Genomic DNA, 15,650 nt, shown 5'->3' on the forward strand with positions numbered 1-15,650 from the left:
CTTTCCAGTTCCCTTTTGTCCCTCCCCTCCCCTCCTGAACTGCTTCCGCCACCAAAAAAGTGTCTGGCACAACCCAACAGCGCCAGTTCACTCGGTGAATTCCCAGCCCAGCATGGAAACGCTGGCTCAATTTACCCCGCCGGCTTTCCAGCCCGTCGTGGAACATCTCCAGACCCAAGCCCCGTTGTTGGGCGTCGCGTTGCTGTCTCTTGGCGCGGTGTATCTGGGTTATGTCTACGTTCTGAGCCAAAGGGAAGCTGCCGTCACGTTTAACGTTCCCATCCCTGCGGAGGTTAGGGCCAATTGGGAAGGGAAGAAATGGGATCAACTTGATGGAGAAACGAAGAGGGTGGTTGAAGGGCAGGTTCAAGGAGTAAGTTCGCTGTCCTTTTTCTGCTTGTGATTCGGGAGATCAGAGACTCATTCGAAATTCTTCTCAAATAGCAATGGAACGACAACCTTATCATGAGCTACTGTCCCGCTGATGGAAGAGTCCTCGGCTCTGGAATCAAACCTGCGACCCCGGAAGACGTCGACCAAGCGATCAAGGCTGCGGCAAAGGCACAGGCAGAATGGTCCAAGACTAGCTTCGCGGAGAGGAGAAAGGTTCTGCGGACTTTGCTGAAGTACGTCTCTATAATTGTCTTGAAAGACTCCGCTGCTAACATTCGGGTCCGCAATAGATACGTTCTCGACCACCAAGACGAACTCGTCACCGCCTGCTGCCTGGATTCCGGAAAGACCAAGGTGGACGCCTCCTTCGGAGAAATCCTGGTGACCACCGAGAAGCTCAAATGGACCCTCGACCACGGTGAAAAGGCCCTGACGCCGGAACCGCGCCCTACGAACTTCCTCATGATGTACAAGAAGAACATGGTCACTTACGAGCCGCTGGGCGTGGTCTCGGCCTGTGTTTCCTGGAACTACCCTTTCCACAACTTCATCTCGCCCGTGATCAGCGCCATTTTCGCAGGAAATGGTATCGTGGTGAAGCCTTCTGAGCAAACGGCCTGGTGCACGACTTTCTTCCTGGAGGTCATTCGCGGCGCCCTGGCCAGCTGCGGCCACCCTCGCGATCTGGTCCAGAGCGTTGTCTGCCTCCCTGGTGTGGGCGACTACTTGACCTCCCACCCGGGCATCTCCCAGCTCACCTTCATCGGCTCCCGTCCCGTGGCGCACAAAGTCTGCGCTTCCGCCGCCAAAGCCCTGACGCCTGTCACCGTGGAGCTGGGCGGCAAGGACCCGTCGCTCATCCTGGACGACTCGCGCACCGTGCAGGAACTGCCCGCCATCGCTTCGATCCTCATGCGGGGCGTCTTCCAGTCCGCAGGACAGAACTGCATTGGCATCGAACGCATCGTCGCCCTCCCCGGCGCCTACGACCGACTTCTGGACATTGTCTCTGCGCGCATCGCCAAACTCCGCCTGGGCTCAGTCCTGTTATCCCCTCAGGGCGCCCCTGACGTGGGCGCCATGATCTCCCCGGCCTCGTTCGACCGATTGGAATCCCTGATCAACGACGCCGTCAAGCAGGGCGCCCGCCTGGTTTGCGGCGGGAAGCGGTTCTCCCACCCCACGCACCCCCTCGGCCACTACTTCACCCCCACGCTGCTTGCGGACGTCACGCCGGAGATGCGCATCGCGCAGGAGGAGCTCTTCGCGCCGGTCTTCGTGCTGATGCGCGCCAGCTCGGTGCCACATGCTATTGAGATCGCCAACTCGACCGAGTACGGCCTGGGTGCCAGCGTCTTCGGCTACGACCCGCGGGACATCGCCCGGTGCATCAAGGAGATCCGGTCGGGGATGGTCTCGGTCAATGACTTCGGGAGCTACTACGCGGTGCAGCTGCCATTCGGCGGCGTCAAGGGCTCCGGGTACGGCCGGTTTGCGGGCGAGGAGGGCCTCCGCGGCGTGAGTAACCTCAAGGCCGTGTGCGTGGATCGGTTCCCGAAGTTGATGGCGACGAGGATCCCGCCGCGGGTGGACTATCCGATCAATAAAGGCGAAGGTGCGCGGGAGGATGGCACGGGGGCTTGGGAGATGTGTAAGGGGGTGGTGGAGACGGGATATCAGATTACGTTGGCGGGCAGAGTGAGGGGCATTCTGCGGTTGTTGGGGAATATGTAGGGCTGTATCCCTACGCGAGGCGTGTATACCTGTATATTAAGGCGGGTGTAGTTGATTGTATCATAGTACTTACATACACATTTAATCATATCACTGCATGGATTCCAGTGATCGACAGTTCTAGCCCTGCTTAATGTCGCCATTTGACGGGAATGGCCGATAGAGTGACATACTGTACATCAGCCAGCACCAACTCACCAGCCAGCTCACCATCCATCCATCCGCCCTCATCATCTGCGAACTGCAGGATCACCCTCCGAACCTCTGCAGGGGCTCCGCCAACTACGTATGAGGATTATGCGTAGGCCAGAGGATCCCTTTGCAAATAGGGCTGAGTGGCTGGCCCACGGCCGTCTCTTGACATCATCCGTGGTAACTTTTGTCGCATAATATGTAATAAGTACAGCAGCGCAGATCACCATCTCCCGCGGCGGCGGCGGCGGCGGCGGCGTCCCGCAACGCGCAACACAACAACATCATCTCGGACAACACTTTCCTCCCGAATGAACAAACGAACGAAATTCACTTACCCCTGACAAGCCCACGCCCCTAACCTTAAGAGTCCCGGGTCGTATTATGTCATAATCACTGCATCCACCTTTCGTAGACTTTTTACCCCAGACAAACAGAGTGGAGACTCTTGGTGGACTGGACTTTGTGGTCCCCTTCATGCCCGAAAGTCAGGTATCCATGATGTTATACTACTGGGCTGTGGTTCCATACCGGGAGATCTCATTGGCTTGTTATCGTTGAATAAAGCAAGAATCACGTGTGACTGGCCCCCTGAAACCCTTTTTTGGGGGGATTAGAATGCGAACCATGCTTTGACAGTATGTAGTATGTAGTTACTGTAGTGGACTGACGTATGACGTCACCCGTTGAAATCAGACCCTCAGCCGCTGCAGATGATACAGCGTAGGGAGTAGAGGAAGATGTACAGTAGTTCTCGAACCTGCCAGCCTTATCGGTGGCGAGACCCTGCCCTCACTTACTTGCTGTCCCTCCATTGTCCTATAGTTTAGTGGACAGTAGGGTACAGTAGGCTCGTCACCGATCCGCAAGGGTTTTTCCCATTTCCGCATTAGGAGGGTCAACCAAGGCATGGCATGGCATGGCGCTGTGAACCACACAGTCACCAAACAACGATGTCATATGTCGTTATGACGGCATCATTGCTTGCAGTTTCTGTCCCGTGTTTGAGACTCGGTAGCATGCTGATCTTTTGCTTCTTTTTCATCTTCTGTGGCATGCACACTACACTCACTTCACTACGCTTCACTACACACATACATCATTCGAGAGACTCCGAGAACCAACCCTTGAGTTTTGTCCCCTTCTTCGGATATTTATATTTCACTCCCATCCGCCCACGGGATCCAGTTCAGAAAGCATACAATGCGTCCTTTCACCGATCCCACTGTCCACACTACAGCTTCTTCGAGTTATTCGTCCCAGGGAACTAAGACTTCGAAATAATTGTCTACTTGCCATTACACTTACCACGGACATCGATATCATACCTACCACTACAATTCCACTACAACTACAACACAACACAACTCTACCTACCACTACCACTACAAATACACACTTGACAACAAGAAACCAAAATGGGTGCCGTCGTCTCTTGTGTACGTTCCTGTCCCTCCAACCCTCTGCATTCTCACACAAGGTGAAAGGTGAAGGTCATGCTAACAGCGACAAACAGATCCAAAGCGTCTTCCACGCCATCGGCGCCTGCCTCATGGGCATTGTCAACACCATCGGCTCCGTCTGCAAGGCCATCATCGACGGCATCGTCACCCTCTTCGACGTGATCATCTCGTGCCTCACCTGCGGGTACTGCGGGAACCGGCGGCGGACGCGGACGCATGGCCGGCGGTCGAGGGTGTAAGCCTGCCTTCTAGTTCAAGAAAGACCAGATGTAAAAGGAAGATGGAGGGGGGCGCTAGGGGGATGAAGATACCATGATGGGATGGGATGGGGTTGGGTTGGATTGTTTGCTATACCCTTTCGTTTCTGCTTGCATGGAGACGACACATCCGGATCTGATATGATCTGATTCTGATCTTTATGAGGTTACGACTTACGGATTGCGTTTTGTTTCGTTTCGTTCTTAGTTGTACTTGTTTCTTGTTGCTATTGTGATTGATGGTTTGATATCCTATCCTGTGGTTTTTTATGATTCTCTACCTTCCTGAATTAATATGATTCTTTCATTATCTATATACCGTCTGCAATACTTCTTCCTTGGGGAGATCATAGTATATTGCAAACCCCCTTTCTCATTCTTTCATTATCTATATACCGTCTGCAATACTTCTTCCTTGGGGAGATCATAGTATATTGCAAACCCCCTTTCTCCCTCGAATACACATAGTACATGAGAGTACGGACCCTCACCTTCTCCCCGATCTACCCAAACACAACAACTAGTTACAACCCAAGTACCCCCCCCATCCCCACCCGCACCAACAACCCCCGAACCCTCCCCGCCTCCTCCCCCGTCAACCCCCCTTCCCCATCATACCCCAACCTCTCCTCCACCAACACCCGCACAAACCCATCCCCAACGCCATCAGCATACTTCACCGCCGCGCAGAAATGATTCACCGAGACCGGCCACGGCACCGGGAAATCATACCAGGGCATGCGGACCTTTAACTTCAGCAGGGTCTGGAACGCGTCGAACTCCCGCGCCCGGATCGTCTGCCGCAGCGCGCGCCGCGACCGGTCGTGCGCCGGCGTGTCGTCGAGGTACGCGTCCGGCGCTAAGAGGGCCAGAAACTCGAGCTTCTGGGGCGTCCACGGGGCGGATAGGAGTTTGTCGGGGATGCGTGCGGAGAGAGTGCCGGTGGGGCTGGGGATGGTGCAGGTCGGGAGGCGGAAGGTGTTGGGGGAGCTGGAGGTGGTGGTGCTGGTGAAGGGGGTGCTGGAGGAGTAGATGTCGTTTGGGGAGCGGATTTGGAGGGCCCCGGGGTGGAGGTAGAGGGCTATTTTGGGGGGTTTGGGGGTGGTTGATGGGTTGGGGGTGGGGTTAGGGTGGGCAGGGAGGATTAGGTCGCCTTTTCCTGGGCTGCTGGCGCGGCTGGTTTGGCCGGCCTGGTGGATGAGGCGGGAGAGGTGCTCCTCCAGCGAGAGGAGGGTGGCTTCGTCCTGCTGCGAGAAGAGGAAGTCCCTCCCCGGCTGGCATTTCTGGTGGATCGTGTGCCGGAGGTAGTCGCGTTGGCACTGCCGGATGAGCGGGAGGGTGCACCAGCGGCAGGCCAGGAGGGTGGTCTGCAGGTCTCTGCGTTCCACGGGGGACAGGGCGAAGAAGTCGAGGGGCCGCGGGAGGAAGTCCTCTGTGAAGAAGTGGGGGTCGGCGCTGGCGTTGGTGCTGCTGAATGCGAGCCGGATCAGCCAGGTGTATAGCGCGGGCGTGGACAGGGCTTCCGCGAGACGGGGTGATGCGCGCGGAAGGTTGACCTCCAGACTGTGCAGGAAGATCTCCTGGATGATCTCGACGGGGAGAGATTCGAGCCTTGAGCCTGCTGTGGCTGGCTTGGTGGGAGGCATCTGGTGTTGTCGTTGTAGACTCCCGATGTAGATGGATATATGTATGCACTTGGATAAGTACTATGGCGAGATGCTTCTCAGTAAGGGCTTTGTGCTGGGGCGGATTGTGAAGACTGGATTATCAAGCCACACATTGCTTGTCATTATCGCGAGTACTTTGGGAAACAAAGTATCAATTGAGGCGTGATGTACCTGAGGAGATCGAGCATCGCTGTGCGTCAGAGCTGCGCCGTTGCTAACACTAGGTGGGTTTAGTGCTCGCCTCTTTCAGGCTTTCATGCGGCAACATGTCTCATTGCATTTAGGGGACAATGCGAAGAGTGATGAACGGTTGTCCTGTATAGTGGATTGTACTGCGCAAGTTCCCCTTTGGATATAGTTCAGGATAACAATTCCACCCCAGTGAGTTTCGCAGGAAACGTGGTTGTGCGGTCGGGGAATCCTCGGGTGGACTTGCACGTGGTGGACGGTTCAGGATACTGAGTAGTTTGCAATAATATGTCTTGACCTCCAGTAGTAAATGTCAATTTGGAAAGAGACACTACTTCTCTACTATGTCAAGATATCAATGTCATCTCGGATTATAATGGCATGTATAAACAAGCGCTGTCGACTCACACTACATGATGCCAGAATTTCTGGGATCGATGGGTGATATATCCACATAGTGCTCTAGCCATTATACTCTGTCTGATGAGGCAGATGAAGATAGCTTGATACTCTGATGATAGTGATACCTGGTCGGGTTGCTGTACTTATGATATGTCAACGCCCATTTCCATGAATGCTGGCCTTCATGTCTGTATTACACTCACGCAGGGATGCTTGCTCTCCTTTGTATTCAGAGCACACTAAGGCCTTGACAAGCCATCTAAGTATTAAAAGAACACAGCCAAACCTACAGCCTACAACCCGAAATAAGGGGGAAACCATAAATTGAACATCTTCTATACATAGTCCTACAACCAGCAATCACACGACCAGACAGACAAAAGGGTATCCTAGCTGGCCAACATGCTTGACAGATAAGTAAGAGAACAAGTCTTTCTTTGTGTGTTGTGTGGCTATATCTGGAGGTTGCAGGACAAAAGTGGACGGAAATGGCATACAAGGGATTCAGCCAGTTTAGACAACAGACATCTCGCCGAAGCGCTCCTGTAAGTTGCAAAGAATGGTTAGTCTGTGTGTTCTCAGGAATTGTGGGTTTGGCACAATCAAGGGCCGGGAATCCCACCTTGTAGCCGGCCGGCATCCAGCGACCCTTCTGGACAAGGGAGGAGGTCTTCTCGTCGATCTCGGGCTGGGCAGCAGCAACCTCGTCCTAGAGTGAAATGGTCTGATTAGCACAAATCGAGGTGGACGGTCGGAACGATCGCAACGTACGACGGTGAGGTCCTCGAAGGGGCGGGCGGTCTCGATGTTCTCGAGGGTCTTCTGGAGGTTGCGGAGTTCAACCTCGACCTTGCCCTTGGTCTCCTCGGCGCTCTGAACAGCCTGGGCCTCGAAGGCGTCGATGGCCTTCAGCTGGCGGTTGACATCGTAGGTGGCGGGCTTGAAGCTCTTGAAGTGGCTCTCGAGCTGGTCGACGATGGCCTGGTTCTTCAGCACCTTGCGGTAGTGGGCGAAGTCGACGGTCTGGGGCTGCTCGGACAGGACCTGGACCTTGCGGCGCGCGTCGTCGTTACGCTTCTTGAAAGCCTGGAGGGAGGCAGCGGTCTGACCGCGGAGACCGAGCGAGCTGGTCAACTTGGTCCAGTCGATCTTGAGAGCGGCGCTACGCTGTAATCCAGGCTGTTAGTGGGCGATCTCGCCGGCTGACTGCGTCAGAATATCGGCACAGGCGGTGGGGACATACGGCGGCCATTTTGAATTGTGTTATGGGAGGGGGTGGGAGGGAGAGGGGAGGTCAACGTGCAAAGCTGGAGAATCCGGGAGGTTGAGGGTTGACTCGGCAAGATTTGGAATGGGGATGGCATCACGTGACCCGCGTTTCCCGTCTTCCGAACGGCCACAGCACCACCCGGGATGCAGCCTGAGAGGCCCAGGAGTATTGATATGCAGTGATTGTTGTCACGGTGCCACATCTACAGTGCCTGAATACTGCAGTATCGTAGGTACTCGCGCTCTACAAATTACAGATAGCAATCTTAATAGTATTTCTGGATCATTCAATTCTGCTTTTGAGCTAATTGATTTACACAATGGGACTTGCCAGGGTGTCCACCCTAGGGGACATCACTCTGACTGCACACCCACAATCCAGCCTGCCAGGAGGGTCGACACAGCTCACCCACTGACGCGTGCGGTTAAGTTGACAACGCTTATATGCTGAGGGCCATGATGGAGTTGACAATGTCGTTGTCGTTCTCCCGAAGAGCCTTGACGGCCTTCTTGCGAGACACATTAGCCTGGGCCATAACCAGTTCGATGTCCTTCGCCTCAAGGCCGGACTCATCAACCTCCTCGCCATCATCCTCCTCCTCCTCCTTCTTGGCCTCAGCCTCGGGGGCCTTGGCCTGGGCGTGGTCGTGCTCGTGGTCGTGACCGGCGTGCTCGTTGGCAGCGGCCTCGGCGAGCTGCTGAGCAGCGGAGGCCTGGGCCTGGGAGTTCAGGTCCTCGATCTTGGCCTCACCGAAGATGCTGCAGGGCAATGTGTAAGCTTTGAGTCATCCGTTGGCAGTCTGAGATCAGCATAAAAAGAAGCCACGTACATCCAGGTGTTGCTGGTAGGGGAGCGGTAGACATCGGGCTGGTTGATGACGAAGAGGATCTGTTTTTCCAGCTAGAATTAGCCACACTGCTGTCACATTCCTCGTCCGCTCGCTGACAAGCCTCCGAAAATTTCATTGTAGGACGGTTGCCGAGCGAACTCGGATAGCGGGGTAAGAAGGATTCGGTCGCAACTCATACGTTCTTCGGGCGGCGGAGAGTGACACGGGTGATGCCAGGGACGTGCTTGAGGCCGAGCTTGCCGATGGCCTTGCGAGCCTTCTTCTCGTTGCGAGAGTGGATGGTGACGGCGGCACCACCGGGGATGGTGGGCTCATCGCCAGCCTCAGACTCAGAGTCGCTGCCGGCATCCTCGACCTGGGTCTTGGGGACCTCCTCGTCGGGGAGCTCTTCAACACGGGGATCGGCCATTTTGTATGTGTGGAAGTGAGTAGAGCCTAAAGTGGGCTGTGTGATGGTGGTTTGAAAGGTTAGCAATTGGCACGGTGGTGGGACTCGCACAGGTGGTGGTTTGGGACGAGGCTCGAATTGGGCCTAAGAGACCCAGAAACTCCCACAAAACTGCAGGAATTCGCCAAATTCGAGCGGGAATGGCATCTGGGCGGGCACAAATTCCAATTTAACGTACCTGGACACAGAATAGGGGACTGTGGTGGATGGAGGGGATTTTTTTGCCTTGGTTGGAGTTGGGAAGACTTGAAGCTGTGTGAATGTCATCCTGCCGAAAATCGTTAGCGAGCTTATTGGGGGGACCCTCCCCCCGGACACACAAGCAGCGGCTGCTCTACAGACCAAGTCCGTCCGCATACATACAACCAAGCTACTACTAAGTTACGCTGTTCTATGCAATCTTATAATCTTGACCTTCAAATCCTCGATCTAGGCTTAATCTTGAATTTATTAATTTTTACAATGAAAGTCCCTTTGTTTTCCGTCTTTTTTTGCTTTGAAAGTCTAAATTGTGTTCATTGCCCATTTCCTTCTCAGGATTTGACCCGCTGATGTCAAGTCGAAGACCCAGTTGTATCATAAGTCATATACTCACTGAAAGGGCGTTCGTTCAGGCGGCGAACGGCTTTCAGCTTTCGATGACGTACGAGAACAAGCCATGTCAGGATATCAAAGGTTCTTGAATCATTTTTATGCTGTCAAATAATGCATACAGCGTAATTTTTTGCTGAACATAAATTAACCCATCAGCAAATAAACCCCGTCCTAAGGCACCCTGTCACACTTTGCACCGAGCCCCAAAAACCATCTATGCCTTGGGAGCAGCAGCTCTGAGCTTGGCGTGAGCCTTCTGGACCTCGTAGCGAGCCTGTAAAGTCGGAACATGTCAGCCTTCGTCCATTTTTCTTGCGCGCCTCCAAAGAACCATCGCATTCCACCACCGGCCACGAAAAAAGCCCCAATATATCCCCCGTAATCCCCTCTCATATGGCGCGCATATCACAGATCCATCCATATCGCACGTACCTGCTTGCGGAGTCTGAGAACCTTGAAGCGCTCGAAGTCGGTCAGGTTCTTCCGGCGCTCGGCGCGGTCGGTCTTCTTAGCGAAACCGCTCTGAGCCCACTTGCCATCGATCTCGTTCTTCTCCCAAAGCTTCTTGACGGGGCCAGTACCGGCAGCACGGGGAAGCTGGGGGATGACGAAGTGGGTGAGGGTGGCGTGGGAGAGGGGGAGGACGTGGCGGGGGACGATCTTCTTCTCCTCGGTGGAGGGACCATCAACCAGAACCTAATCGGGTGCAACTCGTGTCAATTTTCATGTTCATCATGTTTCCTCCCAGCAGCGAATCCCATCCCATGTTGCCGTCTCTTTCTTTTCCCAACCGAAATCTCCGGGGATTCCTCCAGACTGCAATTTTCGCGCGAATTTCATAGAACGTACACGTCTGTGGTCGACAATCTCGACAATGGCGGCGAGCTTGCCGGTGTAGGGACCGCTGCGGATCAGCACAACGCGGCCAACCTCAACCAGCTTCCATTGAGCAATCTTGACATCGATATCGGCCATGGCGAAGGCTTCCTATATTTTTGCAGAACAAAGAACGACTTTAGTTTGATGTTGCGTGCGTGCGTGTGTGGGTGACAGGGTGGTCGTAGGATTGGGAGGGGCGACAAGGAACTCACGGTCGACAGACTCCGGGTGGGACGGTGGTGGTGATTTGTTGTCGAAATGTCGGGGTTGTCGAAGGTCGTCCTAAACGCACAAGTCTCGTCTCACTCAACGGGCTGACTGGATAGCGAATTTCGGTGGTTGCGGCCCTTCGCCCACAAGAGTCTCGCTTAGCAGCCAGTAGCAGCCCGCCGCAGGGTGTTTGCGTGCGGCCTAGGGCTGCTTCCGCCCCTTAGCGCCCTCCATCGGCCGCCGGATATTTTCCGTTCCGATCACCGCGCCTTTTAAGCTTCTGATTCAGCAGCAATTGTTTGCCGGTGTTTCTCTCTCTCTGTGTGTGTGCAGTTCTCTCTCCAACGTTCCAGACTTTGGGGTGTTGGAACTCCAGAACAAATGTGGTTCTGATCATGACGATCATCTCATTAATTTGAAGCAAAGCTTCAATTGCTCACCAGCTACACTAACTTCGACAGTGTACGCCGCATCGTGTGTTGTACTGGTATGCATCCACCCTTTTCCTCTTCGCTTCCCACCTCAACCCTTACATGATGCGGTAATTTGCGATTGACGCAGCGTCTGTGATGCCCTCGCCGGGGTTTTCTATACAGCGCTGCCGCATGATATTTAATTCTTACATATTCTGATATCCTCAACCCTTCGCCTCCTCGTTGCACTCACATTCCCATATGTGTGTCCATGCTAACATTGCGAAGACTCTAGCAGCAGACCTCAATTCTCTCGCCTTGCGACTCCACTTCCGGATATTGGTATGTATCCCACTTTTGCTCTCGTCTGCCCTCCCCAGTTCCGGTGATTAAAAGCATGATATCACGCCTAGATAGTAATTGATGCCTTCTGGCAATGATATTTCCCTCATCACCAAGATCTCTGAGGAACATCTTCCAATTCGGAATTTGGATCATCACTCTTCTTTGCTTTGATTGGTTTCTAACCTTTTGCAAATTCAGGTCCCGTCTCAAGTTTACTATAGCTATTTTGACTCAATGCATAAATTCTATATTCTAAAAAAACTTTCACTGTAGATTTGATCCTACGTAATATTGCGTCTCCCTTAGATTAGCCGCAAGCTAGTAATTGTACGGTTACCTGTTAGCAGAATTGGAGAAGAAGTTTGGACGCTATTAAAGATCTAAATATATGCGAAAGTAACATGGTGAAGCTTTACGTGGAAAGATGCTGAAGGGGCCTGCAGGAAACCCCTGATTTCTGTTCGTGAAGCCCATCTATTTCATTACTGGTAATCGACCGAGTGCGGAGACGAGGCTATCACGATGAACCCGCACCCATCCCCGCAACAGTAGCGATTGGGCCCTCGCGACTCAGCACCCACATGAAGATGAACTGTATGATGTACGCATAAACGAACAGAAACTGGGTGCGGCGGTTGCGCTGCGAGCGGGCAACAGTGTGCATAGACCCCGAACGCATGGAGGCGTCACTGGTGGAATCTGGGAGCAGAACGTATTTGAGGGAGCGGAGCTAGGTTGGACAGCAAGGGTTAGCTAGCGACCAGGCTACTGCGGTATCATCACGGGGTACGTACCAGGAAGAAAGCGTTAGCCAGGAACGTGTAGACGAAGACAACCCAACCAACCCAACCACCGGTGCCTCGGCCAGGGGTAAGGATCTCAGACGCCAAGAGCGTGAGGATGATTCCGACGAACTTATAACCGGAGTAGGCAACGAGATCGAGGAGCTGAGACTCGTTGTTAATGCTGAGGATGTACATTGCCAGCTTCAGGCACATGATCTCGAACAGTATGACTGCAATAGCCGTCGTGGTAATCGACCCTAGGAGCTCCGGGTGGAAGTTTCCGCGGAACCCTGCCAACATGGCCGAGAGCAAAATGTAGGTGACCAGTGCCATCACAGGGATATACATGTCAGGCGAGTTGAGATCATCACGGGGCGGAAGAAACATGGAGGAGTACTGCTGCTGCGAGATCTGGCCATTGGGGCCAGCTGCAGCCGTCGTCAGGCGTGCCTGTTGACGGGACCAGGGCTTGTGTCGCCATGGGAAGAGAACGAGGGAAAGCTTGTTCAGGACGTAGGAGTTGGAAACGTTGAAGTAGTGCTTGAGAGCCGGAATGGACACATAACGGTTTAACTTTGGGGGGTTGGAGGTTAGCAATGAACATCCTCAGGATGCCACCATATCGGCGCTGCTTACGTTCTGCTCCATATACTCCTGGCCAGCCATCATCGCCGTTTTCCCAACCTGAAAACTCATCTGCGCCGTTGGATCATTGATGAACTGACCAAACCCCGGGCCGTAGGTCCCACTACCACCTTGCGCAGGTGCGGGTTGGTATGGGTTGCCATAGCCCGCGGGTTGAGACTGCTGAGATGTCGGAGGTGGCGGCGAGCGCATCATGGGAACTGTAGAGACGTGCTGAGGCACTGGATGGTGAAGCGGAGGCGACTGCGCCGGGGGTGGAGCGAATGATTGGCGATACATGTTATCTGAGAGGAGTGTCGAAGTCGAAACTTGTGGACAGGTTGAGGGTGGGAGTCGATGGGATGATAATGGGGGAGTTCGTGGGGCGCCGAAGCGGCAGAGAGCTACTTAGTGAGATTTGCACAAAGTTGGAGAGATGAAGGTGTTTATACGTGGCGGCTGAAGTCCGCCGTTCCTTCCGCTCCCCAGCTCAGCTTGCCGCCCACGCCTACGCCCACACATTCCCCACCCGCGCCCACCTCATCATCAACCTTCCACTCGATCATTACATCACTCAGCAAATATTTCGAAACACCTTCGGAAACATGTTGGAATCCTTCGAAATCCTCGACACCTCGGGTGTGGTTCTCTGGTCAAAGTCCTACGCCCCTGTGGGTGCCCACGTGGTCAACAGTCTTATCAGTGATGTTTTCATCGAAGAGAAGGCCCAGATTCAAGGACCAAACAGTACCTCGCCAACTTTCAGAAAGGAGAAGTATACCTTGAAGTGGAAGAGAGTCAAGGAATTCAATCTCATATTTGTGGTATGTGCCTTCCCTAATGCAGTCTGCGCTTCGTGGCTCTTACCGATGCTGTGAGTCAGGCCGTCTACCAGTCTATTCTACAGCTGGGCTGGATCGACAAACTCCTCGATAATATCGCTACCCTGTATATCGACCTTTACAAAGATCAACTGAGAAGCACTCGCGCGAGGATAGTGCAATACCCGTTCGACAAATACTTTGACCAGCAAGTGCGCGAGCTCGAGGGCAGCTCGGGATTTGTCGCATCGGAAAGTTCTGTGGCGAATGCGTTTGATAAAAAAGATCCGCTTGTCTCGTCTGACAATGGGGGCCCACCACCGCCATCGGTCTCTAGCCTCATTAAAGGTATGTTCTACTGCATGCCGCCGATTTCAGGGCTTTGCTGACGGTCGCAAAGCGCAGCAACAAGCTGCGCTCGGCGGCGTGGTCACCTCAGATGAGGGTACGCCACCCCAAACCCCAGAAATTTCTAGATCGACAACTCCCGTTGCCGGCCATATCCTTACCGCCAAGCTAGGTCCCGGAGGTCGTATGTCGCGCCGTGGACGCAAAGCCGCCAACTCCAGCGCCAATGCTTCATCCGGTGACGAGAAAGGGCGAAAGGATAAGACTCCGAAGAGTGGAAAGAAAATGCGTCGGTGGGATGCAGACGGTTTCGCCGATGAGGACGATGGCCGGGTTCTGGACTACTCGGCTCCGGCTGATGCTGAAGGAGCACAGGTGCCAGCGGTAGAGGCTGTCTCCGAAGATTCATGGGGTCGGAGAACTGGTAAAGGCCAGTTCGTGCTCAAGGACCTCGGAGACGAGGTTCACTCGATCCTCGAGAATGCGGAGAGCGAGAAATCGAAGGGTGCTGCTTCTTCCGGTCTCGTTGGCTCGGGCTTCAACGCCATCGGTGGTCTCCTACGGAACATTGTCGGTGGTAAGGTTTTGACGGAAGCTGATCTGGAAAAGCCCTTAAAAACGATGGAAGATCATCTCCTGAAGAAGAATGTCGCGCGGGAAGCGGCGGTCCGGCTTTGCGACGGTGTCAAGCGGGAGCTTGTCGGGAAGAAGACGGCCAACTTCCAAAGTGTGGATGCGGCCCTGCGTCTGGCCATGGAATCCTCTCTACGCAAAATCCTGACACCAACTTCTTCTCTCGATCTCCTTCGTGAGATTGATGCTGTCACATCTCCCACGACCAAGCAGGCGACTCCCCGCCCCTACGTCATCTCGATTGTTGGAGTGAACGGTGTCGGAAAATCAACTAATCTTGGAAAGATTTGTTATTTCTTGTTGCAGAACAACTACCGTGTTCTGATTGCGGCCTGTGACACTTTCCGGTCCGGTGCAGTGGAGCAGCTCCGTGTTCATGCCCGTAACCTCAAGGAACTCAGCCAGCGTGAGACTGCTGGTGAAGTGGAACTATACGAAAAGGGTTACGGCAAGGACGCAGCGAACGTCGCCAAGGATGCTGTGGAATACGGCGCAGCCAACAAGTTCGATGTTGTTCTAATCGATACCGCAGGCCGCCGCCACAACGACCAGCGTCTCATGTCGTCTTTGGAGAAGTTTGCCAAATTCGCTCAGCCCGATAAGATCTTCATGGTCGGCGAAGCGCTTGTTGGTACGGACAGTGTGATGCAGGCCCGTAACTTCAACCAGGCCTTTGGTACGGGAAGGAATCTCGACGGTTTCATTATTAGTAAATGCGACACTGTCGGTGATATGGTAGGCACTCTGGTCAGCATGGTACATGCGACGGGTATCCCAATCGTGTTTCTGGGCGTTGGTCAACACTACGGTGACTTGAGAGGGCTGAGTGTCCCTTGGGCTGTCAACTTGTTGATGAAATGAGTAGCCTTGTGCGGTTCACGTTTCTAACGCTAGTATGATGATGTTTTAGCAAGTCTTCCTAGAATTATTCATAGGGCTCAATGGCAGTCGAACAATGCACACATGACCTGGCAAGGTCTCTTCTACGGGAGTAAACTTCAATACATTAAATACAAACCACAATGATATGAAAATCGGACCAGTGTTTCAAATCCAAGCCTAGGAGGCAGCAGGGGTGTACTCTAGATGAAACTATCCCAAAGGATGAGAAACAAATTCACGGAGTACGTAGG

The 15,650-nt window shown here is 53.7% G+C and overlaps 8 protein-coding genes across 8 annotated transcripts; 4 read left to right on the top strand and 4 right to left on the bottom strand.

Moving 5' to 3' along the window:
• The first annotated feature begins 21 nt into the window (after nucleotides 1-21).
• On the top strand, nucleotides 22-2,244 carry BO86DRAFT_393452 (aldehyde dehydrogenase family protein). The gene is made up of 3 exons (XM_025673023.1): nucleotides 22-373; nucleotides 445-626; nucleotides 684-2,244. The coding sequence occupies exons 1-3, from the start codon at nucleotides 113-115 to the stop codon at nucleotides 2,125-2,127; spliced, it is 1,887 nt and encodes a 628-aa protein (XP_025522282.1). The 5' UTR covers nucleotides 22-112; the 3' UTR covers nucleotides 2,128-2,244.
• Nucleotides 2,245-3,016: 772 nt separating this feature from the next.
• On the top strand, nucleotides 3,017-3,690 carry BO86DRAFT_16363 (uncharacterized protein). Its single transcript, XM_025666438.1, has one exon. The coding sequence runs from the start codon at nucleotides 3,234-3,236 to the stop codon at nucleotides 3,588-3,590; it is 357 nt and encodes a 118-aa protein (XP_025522283.1). The 5' UTR covers nucleotides 3,017-3,233; the 3' UTR covers nucleotides 3,591-3,690.
• A 47-nt stretch (nucleotides 3,691-3,737) lies between these two features.
• Nucleotides 3,738-4,021, top strand: BO86DRAFT_404697 (uncharacterized protein; the record flags this gene model as incomplete). Its single annotated transcript, XM_025674039.1, has 2 exons — nucleotides 3,738-3,758; nucleotides 3,836-4,021. 2 exons carry the CDS (start codon nucleotides 3,738-3,740, stop codon nucleotides 4,019-4,021), a joined length of 207 nt encoding a protein of 68 aa, XP_025522284.1.
• Nucleotides 4,022-4,526: 505 nt separating this feature from the next.
• BO86DRAFT_423187 (uncharacterized protein) lies at nucleotides 4,527-5,685 on the bottom strand (the record flags this gene model as incomplete). The annotated part of the gene is made up of 2 exons (XM_025675386.1): nucleotides 4,527-4,542; nucleotides 4,658-5,685. The coding sequence occupies 2 exons, from the start codon at nucleotides 5,683-5,685 to the stop codon at nucleotides 4,527-4,529; spliced, it is 1,044 nt and encodes a 347-aa protein (XP_025522285.1).
• Nucleotides 5,686-6,604: 919 nt separating this feature from the next.
• BO86DRAFT_451673 (ATP synthase D chain, mitochondrial) lies at nucleotides 6,605-9,111 on the bottom strand. Its single transcript, XM_025676874.1, has 6 exons — nucleotides 8,596-9,111; nucleotides 8,397-8,455; nucleotides 8,037-8,325; nucleotides 7,069-7,464; nucleotides 6,920-7,006; nucleotides 6,605-6,840 (listed from the first exon to the last, which is right to left on the bottom strand). Exons 1-6 carry the CDS (start codon nucleotides 8,824-8,826, stop codon nucleotides 6,811-6,813), a joined length of 1,092 nt encoding a protein of 363 aa, XP_025522286.1. The 5' UTR covers nucleotides 8,827-9,111; the 3' UTR covers nucleotides 6,605-6,810.
• A 251-nt stretch (nucleotides 9,112-9,362) lies between these two features.
• Nucleotides 9,363-10,437, bottom strand: BO86DRAFT_393455 (60S ribosomal protein eL14; the record flags this gene model as incomplete). The annotated part of the gene is made up of 3 exons (XM_025673024.1): nucleotides 9,363-9,733; nucleotides 9,892-10,155; nucleotides 10,309-10,437. The coding sequence occupies 3 exons, from the start codon at nucleotides 10,432-10,434 to the stop codon at nucleotides 9,674-9,676; spliced, it is 450 nt and encodes a 149-aa protein (XP_025522287.1). The 3' UTR covers nucleotides 9,363-9,673.
• A 1,222-nt stretch (nucleotides 10,438-11,659) lies between these two features.
• On the bottom strand, nucleotides 11,660-13,137 carry BO86DRAFT_349474 (protein transporter YIF1). Its single transcript, XM_025669353.1, has 3 exons — nucleotides 12,728-13,137; nucleotides 12,101-12,664; nucleotides 11,660-12,036 (listed from the first exon to the last, which is right to left on the bottom strand). Exons 1-3 carry the CDS (start codon nucleotides 13,013-13,015, stop codon nucleotides 11,824-11,826), a joined length of 1,065 nt encoding a protein of 354 aa, XP_025522288.1. The 5' UTR covers nucleotides 13,016-13,137; the 3' UTR covers nucleotides 11,660-11,823.
• An 83-nt stretch (nucleotides 13,138-13,220) lies between these two features.
• BO86DRAFT_349479 (signal recognition particle receptor subunit alpha) lies at nucleotides 13,221-15,504 on the top strand. Its single transcript, XM_025669354.1, has 3 exons — nucleotides 13,221-13,539; nucleotides 13,599-13,884; nucleotides 13,937-15,504. Exons 1-3 carry the CDS (start codon nucleotides 13,321-13,323, stop codon nucleotides 15,376-15,378), a joined length of 1,947 nt encoding a protein of 648 aa, XP_025522289.1. The 5' UTR covers nucleotides 13,221-13,320; the 3' UTR covers nucleotides 15,379-15,504.
• The last annotated feature ends 146 nt before the right edge of the window (nucleotides 15,505-15,650 follow it).

Source organism: Aspergillus japonicus (genome assembly GCF_003184785.1).
Source record: "Aspergillus japonicus CBS 114.51 unplaced genomic scaffold BO86scaffold_102, whole genome shotgun sequence".
Lineage (NCBI taxonomy): Eukaryota > Fungi > Ascomycota > Eurotiomycetes > Eurotiales > Aspergillaceae > Aspergillus > Aspergillus japonicus.